This window comes from Anabrus simplex, chromosome 13, assembly GCF_040414725.1.
Source record: "Anabrus simplex isolate iqAnaSimp1 chromosome 13, ASM4041472v1, whole genome shotgun sequence".
NCBI classification, from domain to species: Eukaryota; Metazoa; Arthropoda; class Insecta; order Orthoptera; family Tettigoniidae; genus Anabrus; species Anabrus simplex.
In genome coordinates this window covers 90,760,561-90,788,089 of record NC_090277.1, presented here as the reverse complement: position 1 = coordinate 90,788,089, position 27,529 = coordinate 90,760,561, and the positions used below count along the sequence as shown (strand labels likewise).

The following is a 27,529-nucleotide window of genomic DNA, read 5'->3' as shown; positions in this document are numbered from 1 at the left end:
TAATGCCAACTACTGTTTTTCCGAGTGTGTAGTGATTTCTTACATTGGGTAGTTTACTCTTACCTTCCCCTTTTAACTGTGTTTGTGCCTTGTTTTGGTGTTACCACTGTAGGAGAGGTAACAAAAGGTACGAATGAAATCTAATCTGAAACTATACATATTGAAATTAAAATTTAAACATGTTTGAGATAAAATATTTATGTTATGCATACAACGAATATGGGAAAAGTATGACTTATGTTTTGTCCAGCCCCCTTCGTGAGAGGAGCGCTTGAAGAATTTTAAAACTCTAATTGAGCACTGACTCTTAATCTCAATATTAACATTAGAATACAAAAGTATTGTGGTAAGTTCTGCTATGTATCTAAATGTCATGATAATAAAAACGATTACTATTATTCCTCACAATTAAGGAACGTCAGTTGGACTACTACATCCTCCGCAGTTTCATTTCACGACGTTGTTTTGGCACATATCAATGAAAGTAGCCTTTAGGATTAATCATTTTAACAATATTAGTCAATATAACATACTATTTTATTCCCTAAATTAAGATACATCGGCAATCAGAGACAATATCAGAACGTCAGCTGGACTAAGTCATCTCCCCGCAGTTTCATTTCACGACATCATTTTGGCAAATATCAACGAAAATAACCTTTAGGATTAATCATTTTAACAATATTAACCTATTGTACATTCTCTATAACTCTAAATTACGATAAATCGGCAATCAAAGTCAATATATTTTCCATAAAGAAGTATGTATTTCTACCGCAAATAGGTCGGCCGCCAGCGCCACGTGTCGAGTTGTGTAACTACTCCGATTACAGTGTGTGGGCCCGATTGTCAAGGCCGGTAAGGAGCTAGCTAGAGCGACGCATCAAGTCGGCCGTGCTCATACACAGAATTTCAACACAGCTGAAAAGTACAATAAACACGTTGTTACCTGATGATTGTTGTACTGTGATGAAGGGAACGTATGTAATTTTTCTGTACGTCGATACATCAAGGCAACCATACTGCATGGCATATGTAATCATCTTATAAGACATGGCCTTTATTATAAACGGGTTTTATTAAAGTAAAAATAGTTCTAATGTATATGTGGACAAAATTTCTAATATAAATGCGGTATATTCTTTAGTTACAAAACATCATAGCTGCATCACAAGGAATGAGTGTAACAATGTGTAGAAAGATTCAATAAATAAGTTAATTCTAGTCCTTTTTGGTGAATTGGACACCGAGGATGATGTCCCCACAGTTAATTTAATAGCCATAGTTAAAACATTTCTTAGTTCATAAAGGAGTATGTGCATGATTTTCTTGTTATTTGTTCAACCTTCTGTCTGATATCTCCTCATGTTTACAAATTTATGGCCGACCCGTGGTGAGGGGATATAATGCCTGCCTCTTACCCGGAAGCCCCGGTTCGATTCCAGGCCAAGTCAGGGATTTTTACCTAGATCTGAGGGCTGGTTTGAGGTCCACTCAGCCTGCGTGTTTACATTTGCGAGCTATCTGACGGTGAGATAGCGGCCCAGGTCTAGAAAGCCAAGAATAACGGCTGAAAGGATTCGTCATGCGGAACACAAGACACCTCGTAATCTGCAGGCCTTCGGGCTGAGCAGGATCAAGGCCAAGCCCTTCAGGGCTGTTGCGCCGTGCGATTTTTACAAATTTATGAGACAGTAGCAATTTAATGTTGCCACAATATGTCAATACTTTTAAAAGAGTAGGCTCCAGTCCGAATGGTAGTCCAATATTAGGTTAGGAACTTACATACTTTCTGGAATACATAAAGGTTTCGAACAGAATTACAAATTAGTAACATCGATGGTAGGTGAAATTCTCATTAAACCATGCATGAACTTCAAGAGAGGAAACATTGTAGGCTCGTGTGCAAATACTGCCAGTGATGCTACATCAGCTTAGATGTTAGGCCTATGTTAATATTATACGTGCTAGTTTTCTTTTAAGATCACGTAATATCTATTTAAATTGAAATATGTTTGTAACATTCTGTTGTGATGTTAGCAATTCGGCCTAAGTGAGTTAACATTGCAAAATGCTGTCGTGTTTTACAACTGTCTGCTGTTTATCTTTAATGGCAGAGTCACTAAAATGCGGTAATAACGACAGTATAATTCAATATCCTTCAAATTTGAAACGCTATTTGTTAGTAAATAAATTATTCCATTGGCAAAAAATATTAAATTCATGTCTGTGTTTAACTATGTTAACTATGTTCCGCGTTTCTCTGCATTGCCATCGCCTCCGTAGCGTGACGTCACTACGCTGTTGTTAGGCCTTATTATCTAGGAGGTGTTGGTTTACACGTGCATAGATTGCAGTGGCGGCGCGTGACTTTCATCACTGGGGGTTCAAAAGAAGAAAAAATTGCCTCTCCCCCAACCTCTCCTCTCCCCATCTCCGCCAGCTTCTCTTCCATCGTGGGCCGTAACCTCCTAAACTAAGATGACATAAGTTCTAGAAAGTGATCAAATACAAGAGGAGCAGAAAATACGGTAGGCCTACATGCCGAGTTTTACCACATGCAAAATAAGAAATAACTGCTTCATTGAAGTCCGCAGAGTCTCGAACAAAGTTCATTTCAATTGACAACATAGCAAGAGCAATAAGTCTATCCTCGGCCATTGTGCTGCGCTAGAAAGTCTTTATTCTCTTCAGGGTAGAGAAACACCTTTCTGCTTCCGATGTCATGGGAATAGTAACAACTATATTTAAAAGTTTTCATTGGTATTACCTTGCCGCCATTCTTTGCCTCAATGATTTTTGAGTTAAGTTTCTCTCCAAAAGGTAATTATTCCAAAGAAGGCAAATTAATAGGTGTTTAGTAAGTAATGATATATTTGGGACAAGATATTAATTGGAATTTGACAGTTTAATGTGACTTTTGGTAGTAACGATGCTTTTCAACACTAGCGCTAGTTACGTGCACTATTCTCTGCTGCCTAGTCAAATTCCCGTAAGGCCAACAGATGGCAAGCACATACCCCAACCCCAACAACACGACTAGCTAGTCTTGAGACAGTGGCCTATTGCGCATGCGTAAAGAACAGAGATCCGTTTCTGCGATATCCTGGTCTTGCCTTAATGCTGGCTTTCGTCCCCCTGCACCTCACCGGTCCCTTCGCCTATGTCCGGACGGAGAGATCGCCTTTGCAAGGGGGTTCATTCCAGACAAGTATCCAGCCACAGACCTTGCGCAGCTCACATGAATTGAAAGCCAGTACGAGTATATTACGGATAGAGGGACTTAGCAACAGCTTGGAGATTGACAAGGGAGTTATGAAAATTACGTAGTTGAGTACAATTTGATATAAACTGGAGGTTCATTGCTCCATTGCGCTATACCAGAAACCGCCACTGATAGATTGACTGGCGCCAGTAGTTTTGGGCGTGCAAGTAAAATAAGGCTTGCACATATAAACCTTAACTGGCGCGCAAGTTCAATCCAACTTTCCTTGTGAAGTGTTGTGTCGTGTGATCAGAATGAAATTAATAATGAATGCAAAATGAAATTCAGAAAAATAATCCTTCAAGCCTACGAACTAGATCCTTGTTTGTGGATTCGGCCTATGTGCTTTATTGAGGTCGGCGGGAGCTGTTAACATAGATGTATAGCCACCCGGCCGATCAAAAATAACAGGAAATTCTGCTGCGCAGTTCTGCGATGTCCGCTTGAGCGAGGTCGATGCGTGAGGTCTACTGGTCGTAGACGGCCATGATATTTTTAATCGCAGTTCTGTCTTGTGAGCTCATAGGTTAGCCTCGAAGGAGCGTTTTTTACCAGGCAGATAACTTTTTAAGATGCATGGCCTTCATTCTTTTTAGTGTAGCTAGGTTATCAATCGATAGGTGATCCCAGATAATGTCTAAGGCGTATGTCATGATGGGGTCTGTTTTGCATAGACTTTTGTGATTAGGAACTCTCTGCCATCTGTTGAATATATTTGGAAGCTGGGGAAGGTCAAAGAATCTAACAGAGAATAGTATTCTTCAGTGATTGGAAAAAATGTATACTCTCTGGTTTGACAGGTAGTAATCAAACACGGCGGTATGCAATATTACCAAGGATGAAAAATAGCATACAGGGTGCACCAAAACTCGACGAGAAGAAGAAAAGGTGACGACAACATAGGTACGGCGTATACTTACAGATTTATTCAAACTTTTTCACACAAATTAATTTTACTAATAACTAACATGTCCTCATGCAATCATCCAATCGTCTCATCAACAGAGGTTCGCCATTAACATCTGGGCAGGCATTGCTGGGGATTCCTTGTTGGGACCCTTTGTTCTTCCGAATAGGCTTACTGGAGAGAACTACACTAATTTCTTGCGTACTGCATTGCCTGATTACTTAGAAGACATGCGACTTGCATCCCATCGACAAATGTTTTTCATGCATGATGTTGGTCCTGCACATTTCAGTCTGTTGCCCGCAGGTACCTGGATACCCATTTTCTGAGCGCTGGATAGGTAGAGGAGGACCAATTGCTTGGCTACCACCACGCTTTCCTGACTTGAACCCCCTGGACTTTTACCTGTGAGGGGCACATTGAACCTCTCGTGTATGTGAATCCTGTTCCTGATGAAGCAACATTATGTGAGCGCATTGTGAAAACCTCTCAGGCACTACGCACTACACCAGGCAGTTTTGATCGCGTGCATAACTCCATGCGACGACGAGCGAAGGCTTGTATTCAAGCTGAAGGTCGTCACTTTGAACATTTCCCCTTATACATGCTCAAAGTGTTTCAGCTGCCGTTACAGACGTACGGTGTAAATGTACAAAAGTTTGAATAAATATGTAAGTATATGTTTCCGGACCCATGTTGTCATAACCTTCTTTTCCTCACTCTGTGTGAGGAATCCATTCCTAAACTTTTACCGTCGAGTTTTGGTACACCTTGTATATCAAAACACTTTCACTTTCATTCGGTAAGTACAGGATGCATTGCGGGCCAGGGTAAGCCTTCGCCTGCAATTATTGGAGTGATCATTTAAATTTGATTTTATTATTATTCACAGTTGGCTGAACTTAGAGACCTACCAATGTCTCATGATTCACCGGCAAGTAATTTTGGAGATAATAAAACAAAAATGGAGCAAATCGGTCCAGTAGAATGGACGGACGGATTTGCCAAAGCTGTTTTTAGTAAAAGTCGTATTCATTGAAATCCTCATAATATTCTCCAAATCATACATGGGTCTTATATCTTACTCAGCGTTGAGGCCTTCGGTTCAGAGAGTCCCGGGTTCGATTCCTGGCCAGATCGGCGATTTTAATCGCGTCTGATTAATAGTTCTGACTTCGCCACCTACAAAGGCATAATAAATAAATAAATAGTGATTACATCCCTCCACTTAGGGTTGGAGTCAGGAAGGGCATTCGGCCGTAAAACAGGGCTAAATCCACATGTGCGTCACATTTCTCACCCGCGACCACAGAGATGTGGGGAAAAGCTGTAGAAGAAGAAGCAGAATATAGCAGTAGTTGTTCTTTTTCTTATGTGTATTCTATAAGAGTTCTTTTGCGTGCCGATAAATTTACCAACACGAGGATGGCGTGTTTGAGCACTATAAAATACCAGTGGACTGAGCCGGGATCGAATCCTTGTCTCCGGGGTGGGGGTGGGGAGGCAGTTAACCACACTAATAACTACACAACAGAGGCGGTCGATGAGAATCTTAAGAACCAATTAATTTATGTATTTCTAAATGATTTGAAACGCTAGAAGCCATTAACTAAAATAAAAAATGATGGAAAACGGTAATTTCGAAAGTTCATAGTCTAATGTTTAGTCTCGCATAGTGGTAGAGCAACGTAATATCTCTATGCTAAAAAGATATTAAACCGGGCAAGTTGGCCGTGCGGTTAGGAGCGACTGTGAGCTTGCATCCGGGAGATAGTTGGTTCGAATCCCGCTGTCGACAGCCCTGAAGATGGTTTCCCATTTTCATACCAGTCAAATGCTGGGGCTGTACCTTAATTAAGGCCGTGGCCGATTCCTTCCCACTCCTAGGCCTTTCCTATCCCATCTTCACCATAAGACCTATTTGTGTCGGTGCGACGTAAAGTCACTAGCAAAGAAAAAAGACATCAAAATATAAGTAATGGGTATCATTTCCGTGCACACTTTGTATTCTGCCAAATCAGTGATTTCCTTAAGACTAACGTTCTGTAAAATAGTTGAATCGGTTATTTTTAAAGCCACGTAAGTCAAGAATTGTAAAGTTGTGGAAAAATAAGAAAACTAATTAATTACGTAGATAACTTTTATATGACTTTATTGCTTCTGAAATTTATTGATTGGGAATGCCATCGAGGTATGCAATTTGTTTGTATAAATATTACAGTTGCTAGTCTGGTTTAAAAGTTCATGACTTACAGGATTTCAAAAACTAATGGAGATTTTTTTATCATAACGTGGTTCATGCTTCTTACAATAATATGTTGAATTTCAAAATTAATCTAGAAAATGATTCACGTGTCAATTAGTAAAAAAATTGCCAAAAACTTACGAAAATTGTGTTTTTATGAAAGTACATGCCGTAGAAATGATTTTGAAATGGACATCTTTTTTAATCAATCTGTCTGTCAGTAATGTACCAGTCATATGCGTTTTTTCAGAATCTTTGAATTTCCCCTTTATTCGGTATTTATCCTTCGATTTTTTCAAATCCTTCATTTTCTTTATATTAATTGGAAGATTCTGTTTGCATGCCTTTTTTTCTGCCATCACAATTGCCCTCGGAGTACTGTTCAGAAGCCTGGGGTTGTAGCTTACGACACCATCAATGTACTGGCTAGTATTATCCAATCGGATTGGGGATGTAGCACTATTAATAGCTATTGCGTGAATAATGGCGTATGGGAGTTGGAATTATGTATATTATTTGGATTTCGGTAAGGATTCTTTTATTATAATATTAATTAGTACTATAGTGGTATTGGCTGGTATGACTAAGAGAGCTCAAATTCCTTTTTCTTCATGATAATAAAGTGCCCCCTAGAATGCATAACATTGTTATACTATGACACCTAAAATGTTACTTCCTTATGTAGCGGCACACCGTTTCCATGCAATTCAATGGGCAGACTTCATAAAGAGTGGAGGCCACTTGGATTTGTACTCAACAAGAGTTACGGTGAGAAACCCCGCAAATCAATTATTTACAGAGTTTCAAAACCAGGCCAAAAGTTCCCAGTGTCTTCGCATCCATTCTGTTCATCAGAATTACGGAATTTCCGCGTAGAATGATGCATCTATGTTGCAGCTTTCATTTTCTCTCATAAGATGACAATGCCGCCTCTGTGGTGTAGTGGTTAGTGTGATTAGCTGCCACGACCGGAGGCCCGGGTTCGATTCCCGGCTCTGCCACGAAATTTGAAAAGTGGTACGAAGGCTGGAACGGGGTCCACTCAGTCTCGGAAGGTCAACTGGGTAGAGGTGGGTTCAATTCCCACCTCAGCCATTCTGGAAGTGGTTTTCCGTGGTTTCCCACTTCTCATCCAGGCAAATGCCGGGATGGTATCTAACTTAAGGCCACGGCCGCTTCCTTCCCTGTTCCTTGTCTATCCCTTCCAATCTTCCCATCCCCCCACAAGGCCCCTGTTCAGCATAGCAGGTGAGGCCACCTGGGCGAGATACTGGTCATCCTCCCCAGTTGTATCCCCCGACCCAGAGTCCGAAGCTCCAAGGACACTGCCCTTGAGACGGTAGAGGTGGGATCCCGCGCTGAGTCCGAGGGAAAAACCGACCCTGGAGGGTAAACAGATTAAGAAGAAGAAGAAGATGACAATGACGAAATGAGTGACTTAATGGGTTCTAAAAGTAACCAATTCAATTGTAATGCCGGGCTGAGTAGTTCGGACAGTAGAGCGCTGGCCTTCTGAGCCCAACTTGGCAGGTTTAATTCTGGCTCAGTCCGGTGGCATTTGAAGGTGCTCAAATACGTCAGCCTCGAGTGGGTAGATTTACTGTCACGTACAAAATCTCCTGCGGGACAAAATTCCGGCACCTCGGCGTCTCAAAAAACCGTAAAAGTTGTTAGTGGGACGTAAAAATCCAGTAACATTATAGTAATTTTTCTGATTACTTGTTGAAAAATCAATTTCTAACTGAGTAAAATATTTCTTAGGTAACTATAATTCATCCCCATTACTTTTCAATGTTGAACTTTTCCAGACAAAGTAGGGGGTCCCGTACTTCGAAAAACGTAAAATTAAGGAATTCCCTCAATTGTGTCGAAAGTTGAAGGGCTAAAGGGCCCAGAAAGATTTCAAATTTTGAGTCTTGGATAGCTCTATCAAACTAAAAAGAATACAAATTTCGAAAATCACTTTCGGCTTAAATGCAGTTCCGGAAAAACTGCCTAAAATCGCTTTTTTCTTTACTAGTTTTCATTTTTACGCAAATGCTAGCCAAATTAACTTATTTACACAATTCTTTCTGTAATGTGTTCCTTGTTTCAATACCCTCAGGCCGTTTTCTGAGTTTTTGAAAAATGTCTACACCGAATGTAGTTATAAGGGCTTAAGTAAAACTCTGCATTGACTCACATCAGCGATCGTAGCGGTAGAAAAAAAAAAGGCGAACTACTAATCTAATCTACCGGATAACAATGATGAAGAAAAGGATTGCAATTTTTAGGAATAAAAAAAGAATATATTCTCATACTTCATTATATTTTATTTACCTAAAATACTTAGCTAAGCACAAAGGGGTGTACGTTGACTGCCTGGCCTTTGCGGATGATCTGGCCATTTTTGCTAACAACATAGATTCAGCAGTCAACAAGATCAATAGGCTGTCAGAAGGTGCTGAAAAGGTAGGACTCCAGATTTCTATTCCAAAGACAAAATATATGACAAACATCTGTGATGGACCAGAATGGATGATCACTAATCTTGGAAAAATCGGTCGAGTCAAGAATTTCAGATATCTTGGTGAAGTCATCCACAGCAGAATGGATTAGAAGAGGAAGCAATCAATGTCAGGATGAGGAAGTTAGACCAGGCATACCAAATGACAAAGAATATCTATAATAAAAAGTCTATGAGTATAGGGGCCAAGTTCCGACACTATAACACAGTTGTAAAACCTGAGGGATTATATACATCTGAAACTTTGACCTTAAGTTGTAAAGGTCAAGCTGATCGGCTGGAGAAAAGAGAGCGCAGGTTACTAAGAAAAATCCTAGGTAATAGGTGGGTTGATGGTCAGTGGCGAATGAGACCAAATGAGGATTTGTACAGCAAGACAGAACCTCTCACAGCGTCAATTAAGAAGAAACGGCTATTATTTTACGGTCATCTCTTGAGGATGACTGATGGTCGGCTAACAAAAAGAATATGGAATTTTATTCAATCTAAGGCAACAGGCCGAGATGGTTCCAGGAATGCGAAAAAGATCTGATGCAGATTGGTATTTCAGACCAAGAAATTCATGACAGGAGCACATTCAGAAGATTGGTAAACAACTATCAAGGTTTCCAAATGGCATCAACTTCCAGAAGACGGAAAGGACCTTTGTCTGATGAGCATAAACAGGCACTCGTCGCTTGGTTCAGAAGATACTGGCAGGAAATCAAAGCCGGAACAAGAACAAGACCTAGACACTGAAATGAAGTTGGTTGTTACCACGCAGTCCATAGAGGCTCAACTCGATGTATAAAAAACTTAGCTCATATCCCCATTGAGTTGCTTGCCTGAATGGCTAGAACGGTGGATTTTTCTTGTACACTTTCCATCACTGGTTATGACGTTATAGGGCATCGAGTTGAGGCTGTCTTTTTTTAAGTTCACATGATTTTCTCAACTGTTTACGGTACCTGTTTGCGATGTTCGGTAGGAACCTCCCTTAGCCGCGCCCCCAAAATAGGTCCTTAACATTACTGTACGTATTACATAAGAAGGAATGATGAAACAAGTACAGCGGGATTACTCAATATTATGTAGATGATTAACCTGTGACGTCATCTCAGATAAAAAATTAAATCTCTATACTTGTTTTTGTGGTGGCGTGCCAGATGCGACCCGTGCCACTAGCGACCGCATAATCTGGAACCGTGCCGGATGCGACCGGCGTTGACAAGCAAATTTCCATTTGATAAGTTTTTTCATCGCCCAAGATAAGGCAAGCTAAATCAGAACCAGAAAAAGTTAGAAAAATGGCCAAAAATTGAGAACACTGCTTACGGGGTAGGAAATGAAATTGTCTTTGTTCTGTTCAACTACTAATCCGCAAACTGTGCACAACATTAATGTACATTGAATTAGTCGTCGGGAAATACAACCTATACAGCTCTTTACGGAGAACAATTCGAACGATTGCATGAAAGGCTCATAAATAATAACGAATGAGTACATTTCTTACGAAAGTTTAAATAAAACATACATCACTTCATACAGACACACACACACAATTCAAGAACTCGTTAAAATATGTCAGTGTAATGTAGGCCCTATAATTTGGAATGCCATAAACCGAGGTATTCTTTCCCCAAAGAAACCATAGATGGGTCATAAATAGGCATAACGCAAGAGATATTTCAAGGACAAAATCCTAAAAATTTGGGGGAAATGTACAACTTCTACTGAATACTAGAATAACACAAGTTCGGTTACATTTTAACAACGATTACCGGTATTTGTTTTACAGTTAACTGATCTGTAAGTACAGCTCTTGGGGATCATCAGGACCAGTCCCTGGATTTTTGGGAAAACAGATATGACAGAGCAGCATCTTTTTCAGTTGCTTTTCAAGAACTTTCCTGTGAAGTACCAGTACGGAGTGTAATGCCATTTCAACAAGTCCTATAAGCAGCTGCTGCCCCTACTTTATGTAACACTTCTGGGGGAAAGTCGTCTTACAACACGAAATATCGTGCTGCGTTTACGTCTTTTCCTAAAATATGTCCATATATGGAGCTGCGTTTCCATGTCTGGGAGAAGGTATCAGGCAGGTTAGGTCAGTGCATTGGAGAACGACTAGTTACAGCTGCTTCGGTAGCCTGCTGGGTTCGAATACCCAGTTGGCCATCCTCAAAAATGGTTTCTCGTGGTTTACCATTTTCATCTTCAGGTAAATGCCTTGATAGCACCTTCTTCTAATTTCTAGCCCGTGCAGTTACACTCACAGGCAACACCCTAACACAGCATACATCCTCGGACACTCCTGGCACTAAAAGCCAGAGGCTAAAAAATGTTAATCAATCAATGATTTGCTGTGTCTTCTGGTTTGGAGTGTTAGCAGGTATAGGCCCTACAGAGAATAGCTGACATTGGAAACGCCATGCCCATGCGCGAAGCTGGTGGGTCTAGGCCCGATCTTCGTACAGAGGACCGCATATTAGAATTTACTGCAGAGGACCCCCAGCAGCAATACTCGCCAAATTGCGGCAGTGGTAAGAGTGGACCGTCCTACGAACATAACGGGAAGACCGACAACATCAGTATCATTTGCAGTGTGTTCAGCACTACTGGAAAGTAATTATGCACAGCAGATAGCCTTCTGTGAATAGGTCCATCCTCAACCAAAGACTTCATGTTCACAAATGAGGTCTCTTTTACGAGGAATGACAGCTTCAGTTTTGACAACACGTATGTGGTCGGAGAACAAGCCCCATGCTATGAGACGTTCCCACCACCAGGTTTGGTTTTCCCATTAGTGTTTGGACATGGATTTTGGGGGGCATTATCAGAGGATCTGTGATATTACCTCATAGAATGGCTAGCGTATCTTATCTACAGTTTCTATATGGCACTCTACCACTACTGCTACTGCTACTAGAGGATGTTCCACTCCATACGCGACGGCATCTGTGGTTGCAACATGATGGAGCACCCCCGCACTTTACCAACGCAGTGCGCCGTCACCTGGACGCCGCCTATCCGCAGCGATGGATCGGCCGACAAGAAGTTCTGATCAAAACCCCTTAGATTACTTCTTTTGGGAGTACAAGAAATCTAAGGTTTATCGCAGAGAAGTGGAAACTCTGCAAGAGTTCCGGGAATGTGTCTTGGAAGCTGCTCAGGACATCGGTCAAAACAACGAGGTACTGAGGCGTGTTCAAGAGAATTTTCTCCGAAGGTGCCGAGCATGTATTGCCGCCAATGGTGTTTTCGAACACTGCTGTAACAATGAAAATCATTTCCCACGGCCAATCTGGTCAAGTGTGGTATTCTCTAAAAGGTACATAAACGCTTTGTCGTTGTTTTAATGTCTTTCTATTAAAAAGTAAATACGGGTAGAGTTTTACGTGACTTTTACTTTTGTGATCATAAGCCACAGGATCTCCATTTTTGTGTAGAATCCCACCCATAGGACATGGCATTTAATTTCGTAAATCTCACACGTATTGGCCGGGAATCAAACCGGGACTGCCTTGGTGAGAAGCGAGCAGTGATACCACTGGGCTCGTTTCTATTACTCCCCACTTTATTTGGGTTTTACTGCGGGTCAGGGTTTGTAGCAGATTTGGCAGACTTTTACGGGTGGATGTTTTTCTTGACGCCAACCATTAGATGAGAAATGCTACGTGTTAATGTGGTGATGGTGATTATCAGAGAGAAAAAATGTAAGGCATCCGACACTGCGAAAATGAAAATATCAGAGAAAGAAAGACAAGGGCCACGAAAGGCGTGAAAGTGAAAGACTCCCTAAATACCGTCGGGGCCGGAAAAGAACGAGAGTTGACCAAGGGAGATGGGATAGATGAAAGTGAGGAGCCTGGTTCAAGTAGGCGGGAGCAGTGCCAGGACTCAACTCAGTGCCCCGTGGTCGCCAACCCACGCTCCTAAATTGAGAGCCTCTTACGGCAGAGGGATGTGTAGTTGGATAACTTTCTTCCTTAGCATGACATTCCTCTGGTTTATCAATTGTCTGATACTACTGGTACGTAACGCACTGGTTTATCATAGTATTCCACGCATTTGATCCCTACTCTGAGGCGCTGATTGGAATAAGTAGTGTGCACTCTTAAAGGAATAATGGCAGAGGAGTGTTCACGGCCGTCTGCAGCCTGGTCATTGCAGGTCGGGAACTTTGGATTATTAGATCGTTAAAAATGTGCGATTTTCTATTTTATTATTTCATATGATAATATTGCTTGTAATCGTGACATTCCTACTGACTTCATTGAAATGACCTATGATGATTTCAGTCGGGAAAACCACAAAGACAGCCTTTCTAAGGATGTAAAAAGGCAGGTGGAGAGTGACTGTCTGCCATTATCATCAAACTGCCCAACTCGACTGACTGGCAGTAGGAAGTGGGCCTGCCATCGCAATGAAAACTCCCCAAGTTCATTGAGACTGATAGTAGGAAAGAGGAACTGCCATTATAATTCTCTAACCCAGTCTTCACATGAGAAAGTACGTATGGTGACTTTCCCGTCGCTTTTCTGGGTAACTTTAAGAACTATGCAATTTAATATAATCTTACTCACAACGTGTAGAATACTTAATGTAGAATTCTGAATAGAATGTAGGATACCGTACCGAAGCACGGGCTCATCATCTAGTCATATCTAAATTTGTTTCAGAATCTAATTACGCTGTACTGGGGACTCCGATATTAAGGTTGAAACCCTTTCAGAAAACAATCGATAATGTTTGGTAACAAAACACACGAGTAGCGTTAAGAAAATGTTGCAAATCTTGGGCTGGGAAGACTTAGAAGTAATAAGACGAGCTGCTCGACTAAGCGGGATGTTCCGAGCTGTCTGTGGAGAGATGGCGTAGAATGGCATTAGTAGACGAATAAGTCTGAGTGGTGTTTTTAAAAGTAGGAAAGATTGCAATATGAAGTTAGAATTCAAGACGATAAATTGGGACAAATATTCGTTTATAGGACGAAAAGTTAGGGATTGGAATAATTTACCAAGGGAGGTGTTCAATAAATTTCCTAATTCTCTGAAATTATTTATGACTTAGGCCTACTTATCGTGTCCTATTAGTGCCGGGAGTGTCCGAGGACGTATTCGGCTCGCCTGGTGCAGGTCTTTCTACCTGACTCCCATGGGCGTCTTGCGCTTCTGGATGCGAGATTATGATAGTGAGGTAGGGAGAGGATGAAACCCGGTGTCGGCACGTAGCCTACTACTCTCGAATAACACCAAGGTCTGTTCAAAGCTTTACGTCATCATCCGACGGACGAATCACCATCATCAGCATCATATTCCCTCATTCCATTTGAACAATGCGAACAGGTTTGGATTTGAATCCAGGCTTTTGGCTCGCAATCTAGTGATTACAAATTGTATACCACCAACTTTGTTACTGGAACGTAAAGCTAGCAACATTATTATAATTATTTTTTCGTCCAACGGCTAACCACGGCATCAGACCTTTATTTTAGAAAAGACTAAGTTAGTAACTGATAAGCAATCTGCCACTTGGTGACAGCCCTAAATGTAGATCAATTGTGATTGATGGGTCCCATGCGGCACGATGCTTATCCACTCGGTCGCTATTGGCACGATAATGGCTGGTTCGCATCCGGCACGGTCGCTTCTGGCACGTAACCGTTTTTGTCTCTTTCTTTAAGCCTGAAGACGTTCTTAAGAATGTCGTTAACATGTTCTAATAATATGCTATTAACAAGAGAATTATTATTTCCTCCTTCGACATTTTTTTTTTTTTTACGTCGAACCGACACAGGTTGGTCTTATGGCGACGACGGGACAGGAAATGCCTAGGAATGGGAAGGAAGCGGCCGTGGCCTTCATTAAGGTACAGCCCCAGCATCACAGAAAGAGAGCGCAACGATCGCTACAAATGCCATTTACGACATCCCTAAGCTGCAAAGCTTATCCCTGCCAACTGCGATAACGTTGTTTAAACTCAAAGTTATGCTAGCTGCCACATACGCATCCAGCTAATATGGACTTACCTGACCGTGAAATATCTCTTTTTTTTTTTTTTACAAGCTGTTTTACGTCGTACTGACACAGATGGGTCTTATGGCGACGACTGGTCAGGAACCAGCTAGGAGTGGGAAGGAAGTGACCGTGGCTTTGATTAAGGTACAGCTCCAGCATTCGCCTGGTGTGAAAATGGGAAACCACAGAAAAACATCTTCAGGGCTGCCGACAGTCGGGTTCGAACCCACTGTCTCCCGATTACTGGATACTGGCCGCACTTAAACGACTGCAGCTCGGTGAAAAATCTCAAGAAACTAGAGAATGTTAAAGCCAGATTCCTAAAGAGAGCTCTGTCAATCTCGAAGTTCAAAAGATATAGCTACGCCTACATAATAGAGCAGAAATCTTTCTTTATAGAAGATATTAGAATATGCTTTGATCTTCCAGAAACGCAAGCTTATAAACCCGTCATCGAGAAGAGACAGAACAAAGCCAGGGAGATTCTTTCTTTCTTCTTAATCTGCTTATCCTCCAGGGTTGGCTTTTCCCTCGGACTCAGCGAGGTATCCCACCTCTACCGCCTCAAGGCCAGTGTCCTGGAAGTTCAGACTCTGGGTCTGGGGATACAACTGGGGAGGATGACCAATACCTCGCCCAGGCAGCCTCACCTGCTATGCTGAACAGGGGCCTTGCGGGGGATGGGAAGATTGGAAGGGATAGACAAGGAAGAGGGAAGGAATCGGCAGTGGCCGTAAAACCACTTCCAGGATGGCTGAGGTGGGAATCGAACCCACCTCTACTCACTTGACCTCCCGATGCTGAGTGGACCCCGTTCCAGCACTCGTACCACTTTCCAAATTTCGTGGCAGAGCCGGGAATCGAACCCGGACCTCCGGGGGTGGTAGCTAATCACACTAACCACTACACCACAGAGGCGGACAGCCAGGGAGATACCGAAGGAAATAATGGAAACAGAAGGGATGAACTTAGATTCCTGGAAAGGACTGAACTTTCAATCCCGCCACCTATACATACGTTTCGCCGTCCATGGTTTCCATGGGAAGATATGTGAAAATGAAGCGTATCACGACCCCAAATACCATTTAGCGAAATGTGAAAATATAACTCAAACACTAAATACATTAACAAAAGACTGGTGGAAGCTTAACTCAAATGTATTATACAGTGTGATTCAGCAGCCCCTTTCAGTATAGTTTGCTGTAATGTAATGTAAAATAGGTTATTTCAACTCTTCCCCCGGAGGGGGGAAGCGGGCCATCAGCTCAACAAAGGAGCTCTTCGGCCGTAGATAAATGAAATTTTTTATGACGAAGAAAAATACATAGAAGGTGCGTGTCGTACATACCCGAGAAGGAAGCCATTTAGTGCATGAGGCGCAGAGGCACCGCGAGAACAAGCCGGGACCCGGGGAGGGCCCGCACAAGCAAACCCCTACTAGTACCAAAACGAGAGGGAACAGGACGTGTTTTGGTATTCACGTATCTCGGGCGCGCATTTCGAAAAAGTTCTACATAGAATTACATGAACAGATTACATATATTGAGATGGTATAATGTGTGGGTGTAGGAGGAAGGTGGAGGAAGGAGTAGGGTAGTGTTGTAAGAGAAAGTAGTATAGAGTGGTGGTCATATTGGTGACGGAAGTGGCAAATAAACGAAGAAGGTCCAATATCTGGAGAGGAGGTAACAGGAAATGTGGTTGTGGAGCGGGTAGGTTGACGGTGTGCGGCGGTGGGGTGGGTGGCGGGTCGGATGTAGAGCTAGGAGAAGGGGTACGAGGGGGGGAGATGATCGGTACGAGGTGGGGAGCGAGAAGGCTCCACTCGATATGGTCGCCTGCGGAAACGGACGCCGGTAGCGATGAGATGATCTACATCGGCAGCGGATGAAAGTTGGAGGCGAATCATGAAAGTCGGGCCGTCGTTGTTAAAGATGCGAAACGCCCGACGAACTGGAACGCCTGCCAGGTGCAGCTCGTGAAGTAGATCCCGTTCGGTGACGGCAGGGTCAATCCCACGGATGACGCAGCTCGGAGGTTGAATCAGTTGACTAGCTGGAGTGGAGGCGTCTTCACGGCTACGGCAGAGTGGTGGAGCTGCGGCGGTGGTATCCATGAGGTTGGCAGGGGGCAGCTGGGCACTGGTTAGAGTCGTAGATAGGGAGGCGGAAGGTGTAGACATGATTGGAGAGGGATGACTATACGTAATATTGGAGGTAGAAGAAGACGGGGGAAAGATCGACAGAAGTGGTGACGGTGGTGGTAGTAGTAGTAAGAGTAGGTGAGGAATAGACGGAAGTAGTGATGGTAGTAGTAGATGGTGTGATGCAGGGGGACTTGACTCTGATAGGGAAGTCAGGATCGGAAGCCAGTTGTTTTAAAATATGTTCAGGAGTAGGGAGGGCTTGATACAAGACATTAAAAAAGAATATTTCGCCGTTAGTGATGAATGACTCCGCTACCTACGAATAACGAAAGAAGGCCACAACGTCTGGGGAGGGTTCACCAGATGAAGCATCTTGGAGGCGGAGAACCACTTGTGTTGCGACTCCATAGTTACATAACCAAGTGCGAATGTCAGACGGAGAATGAGTGGCGTCCACATTCTTGATGAGGCATGAGTATGACGGCATGGTGAGGGGAGGCGACAGCCAATGAGGCGTCTGCCTGTTTGGTTATTATTGGGCCGACTGAGCTGCTGCAGAGAAGAGCGCCACCCAGCCGAAAAAATCATGGACGTGCGACGTACGAAGAGGGACGTTGCTTTTACGAAGAGGGATGTAGTTTGCTGTAGCTTGATTAACGTGCACATGGTTATAGGGGTGCTGTTTCCCTGCAGGCGTACTGTACGGTACTAATGTTCAGTGAGCACAATTTGCACACGATTCTGAACCGTAGCGAAATGTTATATCATCCGTTCGCAAAACATGATGCCTTGAAATCATGTAGCAACGTCCTTTTGCCATGTAATTATGCTAATGTGTCGTGCCTCGTGACCGCGTGTAGAGAAGAGGGTAATCAATGCATAAAACTATGTAACAGTGCAGTAATTAATGTTTTAAACACCGAACCGGATGGCGTATGAACTCTGCTCTCGTCGTACAACCAGCATGTTTCCAGCGGTGTAGCGTAGCGGAAGTCCGTCTGGCGAATACTGCATGAACATAAATTTCACCCATACTATCTTGAGCTACACCAAGAGTTCCATGGGCGGAATTTCGAAGCTTGAATGGTCTGTCGGTGGGTGCAGGTCTTTTGATTTGACCCCCGTAGGCGACCTGCGCGTCGTGATGAGCATAAAATGATGATGAAGACGACACATACGCCCAGCCCCGGTGTCAGCGAAATTAACCAATGATGGTTAAAATTCCCGACCCTGGCGTGAATCGAACCCGGGGCCCCTGTGACCAAATGCCAGCACGCTAACCATTTAATCATAGAGCCGGACAATGTTAATAAAGGATCATTGCCTAGTTGTACTTCATCTTAAAACAATCACCACCACCACCAGCACCCCTCAAACCAAATATATCAACGTTTTAACATCCAACCTAACGTCAAAAACGTAAATACTACGCTGGAATGCAGGACTTTATAATTTAGCTTAATATTATATCAGCAGTCCGCCTCTGTGGTGTAGTGGTTAGTGTGATTAGCTGCCATCCCCGGAGGTCCGAGTTCGATTCCCGGCTCTGCCACGAAATTTGAAAAGTGGTACGAGGGATGGTACGGGGTCCACTCAGCCTCGGGAGGTCAACTGAGTAGAGGTGGGTTTGATTCCCACCTCAGCCATCCTGGAAGTAGTTTTCCGTGCTTTCCCACTTCTCCTCCAGGCAAATGCCGGGATGGTTCCTAACTTAAAGCCACGGCCGCTTCCTTCCCTCTTCCACCCCCCCCCCCCCACCAAGGCCCCTGTTCAGTATAGCAGGTGAGGCCGCCTGGGCGAGGTACTGGTCATTCTCCCCAGTTGTACCCCCGACCCAGTGTCTCACGCTCCAGGACACTGCCCTTGAGGCAGTAGAGGTGGGATCCCTCGCCGAGTCCGAGCGAAAAACCAACCCTGGAGGGCAAGCAGATTAAGAAAGAAAGAATTACATCAGCAAACCGAAGTAGAACATTTATTACCCAGAGAAACATTATTAAGACCATCTCAAAAGGGTGTTCATTTTCCACTCAAAGCATGAAAGGACAAATACCAACTACAAAACGAGCATTACAAAAGAATAGTAAGTTTGAAATATGGCAATTAATCTAATGAGCGTAGTGTTTATTTATACAACTAAAATAAACTAATCAAGATAACATATCTCGTATGTCAATGATGTCAGAAGACGAATAAGAGATAAAATATAAATATTAAATCGCATTTAAGGGGCTCTCTACAGTGACAATAAGAATTCACAATATGATGTCTTTGATTTTGATTTTTTATCAGGTTCAGTTGATCATTAAGAATGCGACAGAAATCTTAATTTTTCCCGACTAATAATAATAATAATAATAATAATAATAATAATAATAATAATAATAATAATAATAATAATAATAATAATTAGGGGGCGGATTTCTATGAAAAGTCATTTTTTTCCCTTAACATTATATCTTATAGTCTTGTATTTTCAACACGTTTCCGAACATGATAATCAAAATTAAACCGGTTTCATTGTGCATATAAATGCATATTTAGGCTTTCTTAAGTTTTATGGCATATTTTGAACAAAATATCATTATAACGGCATATTTTGGTGATTTTCATTTGAATTTCGTTTAAAAAAATCAGAATAAGCTCTAGAAATTATTTTTCAGGATACACTGGAATATACTACTGAAGAACCATTCTAAAGTAGTGTATGGAATGTTTCTAACAGGTAGGAGCTATTGTTTGCTAGCTGGGTCAATTCCTGGAAACCGGGCTATTGTTTACTCGGAAGCAGAGGTAATTCTGCAGTTATTTGTCATTGTTCTTATCTCTCTCCTTCGCCCTTCCCTATTCCACCTTCAACACACTGAATGACCCTGGTCATTAGGGAGCTTCAGTCATTCAGTTCCTTTCAATATGCCTAAAACGAAAGTCTCAATTTGTGGGAAGTTGCGAAGTTTTGTTCGCGAGTTCGGTGAAAGCATATTCAGTACGGATGGAGTGATATTATTTTGTAAATTGTGTGAGGTAAAAGTTACTGCAGAAAAACGCTTCTCTGTGCAACAACACTGTAATACTGTAAAACATAAGAATTGTGTAACTAGATATCCTGCACTCGTAAATAGGCAACGTCTGCTATTCGAAACCCCGACATCAAGTTCACAGTGTTCACAATTTTCACAAGATCTCTGCAAGATAATGGTTTTGTCTAATATTCCTTTAAAGAAACTTAACAGACGAAGCTTCAGACAGTTTCTTGAAAAATATACAAAGCATCCTGTTCCCAACGAATCTACTCTCAGGAAGGACTATCTGACCTCTTGTTATGAAGAGATGTTGGATATAATAAGGCGTGGCGTGGGAGACAGTAAGATATGAGTTTCAATAGACGAGACCACAGATGTGGATGGAAGATATGTAGCAAATGTGATCGTTGGCACGCTGAAGGAAGATCGACCTGGAGATACGTTCCTCTTGACACGTGAAGTGCTAGAGAAGACACACCATTCCACCATTGCAGTTCCCTTCGACAATTCAATGAATCTGTTATGGCCAAATGGGGCAAAGAGAGAGCACATTTTTTCTATTTGTAACTGACGCTGCTCCGTATATGGTGAAGGCAGCCAAGGGACTTAAAATGCTATACCCGAAAATGATACATGTGACATGTCTTGCACATGGGGCAGCTGAAGAAGTTAGAAGTAGCTACCCTAAAGTTGATAAATTAATATCGAACTGTAAGGAAGTGTTTGTCAAAGCTCCACCTCGCGTTCAGAAATTTCAAGGAGAAGCACCTTCACTACCCCTACCACCCAAGCCAGTTTTAACGCGATGGGGGACTTGGCTTGATGTCGCAGTGTACTATTGCAACAACTTAATGTCGTGGAGAATATCATGAAGTTTTTTGATCCTGCAGAATCGTCCTCCATAAAAATGACTCAAGATTTATTTTCTCAAGTACTACATCAAAAGCGGACCTGGCTTACATAAAGTCCCATTTTAATTCTTTATCTGGAGCAATCACGCAAATGGAAGTTTCAGGTGCAGAACTAAGCGATGCACTTTATGTTGTAAAGTGCATTGAACAGGAATTGAAGCATGCGAAAGGAACAATAGCATCTAGGGTGTGTAGAAAACTAGAAAATGTACTGGAAAAAAATAGACTTGTGTACTTGCGTGGAATAAGTGACATTCTTTATGGAAACCCTTCATCTGCAGATTTCCAGGAATTTTCTCCAAGTGATTTAACTCTATTCAAGTACGCTCCCCTTACATCATGTGATGTCGAAAGAATTTTTTATCGCTACAAGACGATACTCAGGGACAACAGGAATGGCTTCTCATTCAACAATCTTAAGATGCAAGTTGTCATAAATTTCAACAATTCTGATAATGGAGACTAGATCAGGTATGAAAGTTTCATTCAAATAACATATGTTTTGTGTATGAATTAAAACTGATTGAATATTGAACAGTAAAATTAACTGTAGTGTTTGTCTTCCACAGAGTCCGTCCTTGCCTAGGAGCATGCAGTGTAACCTTAACGAGTTCATGAAATATTCATTATTTTAGTTGATTTTGGGTTAAAGATTTCGAAGAATGAAAACTTTTTAACGCTAAATTAATTGCAGCCTGTAGCAATCGTAATACAAGTGTTTCTATGTAACGTAGATGCTATTCATTAAGTCATATTTTGAATTTTATAGGTCATATTTTTGTGTTTTTTAGGTCATAAATGCATACATATTTCATACATTTTTAGGTCATAGAAATCCGCCCCCTAATAATAATAATAATAATAATAATAATAATAATAATAATAATAATAATAGTAAAGGTTCAACGTCCTACTAACTACTTTTACGCTTTTCGGAGACGCCGATGTGCCGGAATTGTGTCCCACGGGAGTTCTTTCTCGTGACGGTAAATGTACAGATACACGGATCGCGTGTTTGAGCACTTTTAAATACCACCGGACTAAGCCCGGATCAAAACCACTAGTTTAAGTTCAGAAGACTTGGACACAAGATCACTGGTCCGGAATGTTGTTCATTGATGAAATACGAATTGGTTTACGTCTTGGTGACAGTTCTCTGCGCAAGTGGAGGCTGGTGGTGATTATTGTTTTAAGAGATAGCACAATTAGGTAAACATCCTCTATTAACGATCATCAGAGAGAAAACTGAAAGGGGTCCAACACTTCGAAAAATGAAGGTATCGGCCAAAGAAAGACAAGGGCAACGAAAGGCATTAAAATGAAAGACTCCGTAGGTCTCGTGACCTAATACCGTCGGGGTCGGGAAAAAGTATGAGTTGACCAAGGGAGGTCGGATGGAAGTGAGGAGCCTGGCACAAGTAAGTGGGAACAATGCCAGGACCCAGCTGAGGATCCCGTGGTTGCCAACCCACGCTCCCAAGTTAAGAACTGCTGGGACCCCTTTTAGTCGCCTCGTACGAAGGCAGGGGATAACGTGGATGCTATTCTTCCACCCCCACTCACAGGGGGGTCCTGACTAACAGATGAAATGAAATGTTGCTGGAATGAATGATGACAGGCAAAAACCGAAGTACCCGGAGAAAAACCCGTCGAATTACAAGTGGTGGGGACATGTGCAGACAACAAGAAGTACCAGAGTTTGTGGGATATAGCAGGTGGAGTATTTACATCAAAACTGGAAAAAAAAAAGAGAGAGAAAAAAGCTACAAAATAGTAAGGTCTTTGATGCTCTCGAAGCGAATTTTGTCAGAGAGGTAAAGATTGACAGTCTATCAACTTACATGCGGTATTATTATTATTATTATTATTATTATTTTTTTTGAGATTTTGATTCAATAATATACACTAAAATTTTCACCAAAGAAACAATATTACACAGGTATTACAATTAAATAGAAGTACGACGGGAATATACAATTTAAAATCATTTATAGTCGCGACGAACAACATTTTGTGCATATTTCCTCTAGTAATTTTGCTAATAATTAAATAAAGACAAGAATTAGCTGAAAAGACAACAGTGTTTATAAAAATTGCTTTTTTATTGTATAATTCCTAGTTTCATCCGGCTAAAATGGAATAAAAACGTGATAATTTCTCCAGAAAATGTGTGGGGGGGGGGGCGACTACCTCCCTCGCCCCCTTTGATCGCCGCTACTGTAGAACTACGGAACACAGCGGTGAGAGGCAGGCGCGCTGCCGCCTGAGCCAAGGAGGTTCTTTTAATTATAACTAATAATATTTTAGAAATATTCTGGAGTATTTCAGAACATTAATCTTCAAATTAAAAAAGATCGTTCTGTAAGTGAAATCTCCTTAAATCATTACCATACATACAAGCGATTTTAAGTGGGAATTTAATGTAGAATTAATGGAATCGAGATGAACGAGGTGATGCTGTCATCATTAGGGCTAGTTGTTAGTAAACCAAAGAAAGACTCTATCCAGTGGATTTGTGTGAGAGAAAGTGGAAGTCACTTTGCCTCCAGATGTTGTTGGTACTCACTGTTTGCCCATGCCCATTGTGAAGTTGCTCCAAGGAGTGTTGGCTGTTGACTAATGAAGAAAGCGATCATCAAACTTCTAATAGATAATAGTGATAAACAAATAAGGTCAAGAGAAACATGACATTTGTGATAAAGATTGTCTACAAAAATAAACAATTAATGACCATTGCGATCATACTTCACAAATGTATCACGTGAAATTACTGTGTCGTGGGGTCAAGGGATTACCCTCTCCGCTGAGGAGGCTATCTTCATCACGTCAGATGAGCTGATTGTGGGGAGAAAAGAAAGCGACCAAACAGATATAAAATAGAGTCAGAGATTACAGTCGTCGTAATTTTCCGACGAACGCCTGTGGGTTTGGATACTTAACCAAGGCGGAGGGAGAGAAAGTACGTCTTTCACTTACGTTGCTAAATATACTGTACATGCAGTATTTGGAATTGCGCACAAAAGTGCAAGTACAAATTATGAAATTCAGTCTTTACTGTAACCGACTATCGATCTGACTCTCTTGCTTCAAATAGTTATATGATATTTGTGACAGCATTTTCCACATAATACACACACACACACTCTCTCAAGATTTGGCTCACGAAATTTCTAATTAGTACACAATTCATGATGAAAGCCATGAATTGCGAGTCTTGTCAAAACAGATCTTAATGGTTGGTTTTCGTTCGTCCAACTCCTGTCATACTTTGCGTCAGTAGCGTAGAAGTCTTGAGGTACTTTTGAGCGTGTTTGTTTTCTTCTCGGGATCACTTTAGTTGCTAGATTAGTAGCAGGTAGTGCTAGATTCATCCGTAGATCTTCTAAATAGAATTCTTCTCCTGCCATTTCATAAACTAGACGAGTTGATGTTGTTCTCGAGACTCCCAACACTCTTTTCAGGTATGCTGTTTTCATTTTTCTTCCATGTCAGTTAAAGATAGATTTTCCCAAAACAATTCTATACCGTATGTTAGTATTGGGGAAATTTTTGCGTAGAATAGCGTTAAAGCTGTTTGTAAAGACAATCTGGTAATGTTCTTAATAGAGTATATCCCTCTGATAGCAGCTGTAGCTCTCTCCTTTATGTGGAGCCGGAGTGAATTACATGAATTATGTACATACTTATATGGATTTACAGTCTCAATCTCTCTTTTTTTTTCGTTGCTAAATCCGACCGAATTAATTTCCTCATTTCATTCTTAAAACTGGAATTGAAGGGTACAGGGGAAAACAATAGATGCCATTTTTCTACTTTTGTGAAAATTGAATTTTAAAGTTTGAAACCATGCTTTATTAAAGTTTCCTGCCTCATGTATTCTCCCGTTTCACAGAAGGAAATGGTACTTACATATTACGAGCAGGCCATGTAATTGGTGAGCTACATCTCATTTTAAGGTATTATGTAATGTTTTACCCATTATAACACCGGATCGTAAAGATGAAAAACAATGAATGTCAACACTAATACACCGATTAATAATGCTGTCAGTGTAATTTTAAACTTTGGAAATGACCGTTGGAACTGTATCTGCATTAATCTTTATCTTGTCCACAATGAGAAAATATTTTTTTTTAAATAAAAGCTTTAGAATCATTGCCACTTTCCATGACTAAACGGTTAGCGTGCTGGCCTTTGGTCACAGGGGTTCTGGGTTCGATTCCCGGCAGGGTCAGGAATTTTAACCATCATTGGTTAATTTCTCTGGCACGGATGCTGGGTGTCTGTGTTGTCTTCATCATTTCATCCTCATCACGACGCGCATGTCGCCTACGGGAGTCAAATCAAAAGACCTGCACCTGGCAAGCCGAACCCGTCCTGGGATCTCCCGGCACTAAAAGCCATACGCCATTTCATTCAATAATCAAACAAGCAATCAATACTGATCTGCATTTAGGGCAGTCGCCCAGGTGGCAGATTCCCTATCTGTTGTTTTCCTAGATTGATTGATTGACTGATTTATTTATTTATTTATTTATTTATTTATTTATTTATTTATTTATTTATTTATTTATTTATTTATTTATTTATTTATTTATTTATTTATTTATTTATTTATTTATGCCCAATTATAGAGCGTGTTTGGACTTGTTAGTTTGGTCTGATCGCTTTCCCTTCCCCTCCTTATTCTCCCCCTAAAGTCTCTTCATGAGGTTGCTGGGTTGTTTCTTGCGGTCTTCTGGCCATTGTTGGCCATTGTTCTTTGTTAGCTTCCTTTTCTCCACCAATGTGTGATTTGCAACCAGAGTACCAAAGGCTTTACGATTTTTCAATGGTATCGTCTGTAGCGTTCGTCAGAGGGTCCCGGGTTTGATTCCCGCCTAGGTCGGCGATTTTAATCGCGACTGATTACTTTTCTGGCTCGGGGGCTGGATGTTTGTCTCGCCACTCTCCTCTTCACACTGAAACAACACACGGGACTACGAACCACAACAGAAATACGCAATAGTGATTATATACTTCCATATAGGTTTGGCGACAGGAAGGGCATCCGGCTGTAAAACAGAGTCAAATCCGCATATTCACCGCAGTACGCACCCGGAGCCACACAGGTGTAGGAAAACGGTTGAAGAAGATGACCTTAACCTTTTTCGAATTGATTTTATTAAATGTAGTTTTTAGCAAATCTATTATCCTTTCTACAGATGTGACCATAGAATTCGAAGCGTCTCGTACGTACAGCTTCAGTAAACTTATCTGTTGCTGTGGACTTTCTGAAGAATATAATGTTTCCGGTAAAACAACTGCCTTTTAATGCCGAAGTTTCGCATTATAAGGAAAGTGAATCCGTGTTCAAAAATGTGTGCTACTTCCGCGTGATTCCTAGCAGCGATTGGAGCCGTGAGACGGAAATGCTGCAGCCCTTGTAAGGTAGAATCTCCGATGAGGGTGGGCGGCAAGGTTCCTAGAAAAAAAAACTGATTTATTCTGTACGCGTTCTGGTATTTTTTGGCTCTTTCTAAATCGGCTTTAGTGTCCATTCCAGATTATTATTATTATTATTATTATTATTATTATTATTATTATTATTATTATTATTATTATTATTATTATTATTATTTATTACGGGGTTACCCGTGGACCAGTAGAGGTGAAAGAAGGTGCCGGGGTGAATGGGCCTAACTACAATATCAAAGTTAATTTAAAACTTTAACAAAGGTTATATTTTTTAGAATTTCAAAAAATCAACAAATAACAGTTACAATTAGCAAATTTGGAACAAGAAAAGGAAAATACAATATAGTGAATTCCACAAGTCCTGGGCTTCAAGCCCCTCGCTTTACATTTCCTGAGCTCTCAGCTCAACTTTACAAAGAGCACAATTTTTATGCTTGGGCAGAACTCCCCTAATACATGGAGCAATTGCTCAGTCAATTTCAATATCAAACCTCCCAGAGGCATTCATTAATCTTACAAAACATAGAAAAAGAGCTAACAGGCACTCAGTTTTCCAAGCCTTTTCAAGGCAATATCAGAAAATTACAGTTACTTGCCATCAGGGCACAATTTATAAATATGAAACAGGGGTATCTTGTACCCAACCTATTGGGCCTATGCGGAAAGAATCAGGTTAGGTTAATGGCCCGAAACACAATTTGGATGGAGGCGTGTACTTGCACTCCTTGAAATGTATTCTTAAAACCTAAAGGGCACTAGGCCGATGACACAGGGGTTATTCCCAAACAATGGAGGTAACTCGTATAAGAAGAAGTTTAAGACATTACCGAAAGGAAGAAAACCAGTTACAAAACGTAGTCACCTCAAACCAATATGAAGGGGAGCTCGAGAGGGTACATCACTCTCTATCCCCGATTCACAGTTAAAGATTTATTAAGTTATTACATAAGCCGGCAGAAGTTACATTTACAGAAAAGTAGGTTACATGGTTAAAGTTTCGGACCTCTCCCTCGGGTTAAATTGCGGAGCTAGCAAGAAATAAAGATGTTAATTGGCCATTACCTTGCCGGTGT

General features: G+C 41.4%; 1 protein-coding gene across 2 annotated transcripts in view; it reads right to left on the bottom strand.

Annotated features, from left to right (window-relative positions):
• Positions 1 to 27,529, bottom strand: part of LOC136884979 (cytochrome b5-related protein) — an 83,573-nt gene that overhangs the window by 43,285 nt on the left and 12,759 nt on the right. Inside the window, exon 1 of one of the 2 annotated variants that reach the window (XM_067157346.2) lies at positions 23,566 to 23,665. The exons of the other annotated variant lie outside the window; for it this stretch is intronic. Within the exon in view, the coding sequence (XP_067013447.1) occupies positions 23,566 to 23,582 (17 nt within the window). The 5' untranslated portion in view covers positions 23,583 to 23,665. Of the gene's footprint in view, positions 1 to 23,565; positions 23,666 to 27,529 lie in introns of those variants that run through there. 2 annotated transcript variants of the gene reach the window in all.